We start from the raw sequence: 1,013 nt of genomic DNA on the forward strand, positions 1-1,013 counted from the left end.
GGAAATAGGCTAGAGAAACATAATCTACCTTTCCAAAGCACTATAGATTAAACAATGCCATTAGGGCAGAGTTTCTGCATTATCAACATTTGGGCTGGATAATTCTTTGTTGTGAAGGGCTGTCCTATGCATCATACCATCAGGATGCTGAGTACCATCCCTGTCCTTTATCCACTAAATGCCAGTAGCATGCTTCATTCTACCTTCTCATATTTGTGACAACCAAAAATGTCTTCGGACATTGCCAAATGTCTCCTGAAGGGTAAAATCATGTTTGGTGTAAACTACTGCCTTGGATCTTGTGAAAAGGAAATATTTCACTAATGTGAAATAAGTGTGTGGCACATGCTGTTTACACCAGAAGGAACCCTACCATCCACAGAGGGCCGCACGGAGGGCTCATAGGCCAGGCACTCATCGATGATCTTCTGCAGCTCTTCAAGGCAATCTTCACCCAGTGGCTCCAGCTGCCGCTTCCCAACCACCAACTGGCGGATCATCTTAGAATCACAGCCTAGCATGGAAATGACAGGATGATTGCCTTAAAAAATTGCTCTGGATCTTGCACATCTCTCTGGATGCTGACGGCTGGCATCAAAAGCAGGGACTTTGAGTATAGAAACTACAAGAGCTTCTAATGATTCCACTGACCAGCCCAGCAGTTCCCATATTGGAGAACTAAATGCCTAGGACAGCACTGATGGGGAATTTCTAGTTTACTGAAAGGGGACCCAAACCCAGCACCAGCAGAGCCAGCCTTCACATTCTTCACCTTCAAACGGGATCTTGCCAGTGGCGATCTCCCAGAGGACGATTCCAAAGCTAAAAGAAAACCAAGAAACTGAGTTTCACTCCATGAATTAATATCAAACGTGTTTTGGGACAGGATTTGTCTTAAGAGTTTTACAGAGCTTTGCCCTGAAAGAATATGTGAACGTGCTGGTTTGCATTTTGAATGCTGTTACACTCGGAAGGGCATCTCTGAAAGGCAGTAGCGGCTGTATCCCACGAGG

General features: G+C 45.1%; 1 protein-coding gene across 1 annotated transcript in view; it reads right to left on the reverse strand.

The window, feature by feature from the left end:
- MLKL (mixed lineage kinase domain-like) overlaps positions 1–1,013 on the reverse strand; it is a 34,373-nt gene that overhangs the window by 17,245 nt on the left and 16,115 nt on the right. Inside the window, exons 8-9 of the mRNA XM_012641514.1 lie at positions 773–845; positions 374–514 (exon numbers count right to left, since the gene is read on the reverse strand). Coding sequence (XP_012496968.1) covers positions 374–514; positions 773–845 — 214 coding nt within the window. The remainder of the gene's footprint in view (positions 1–373; positions 515–772; positions 846–1,013) is intronic.

The sequence above is a fragment of the Propithecus coquereli genome, unplaced genomic scaffold, assembly GCF_000956105.1.
Source record: "Propithecus coquereli isolate 6110/MARCELLA unplaced genomic scaffold, Pcoq_1.0 Scaffold165, whole genome shotgun sequence".
Lineage (NCBI taxonomy): Eukaryota > Metazoa > Chordata > Mammalia > Primates > Indriidae > Propithecus > Propithecus coquereli.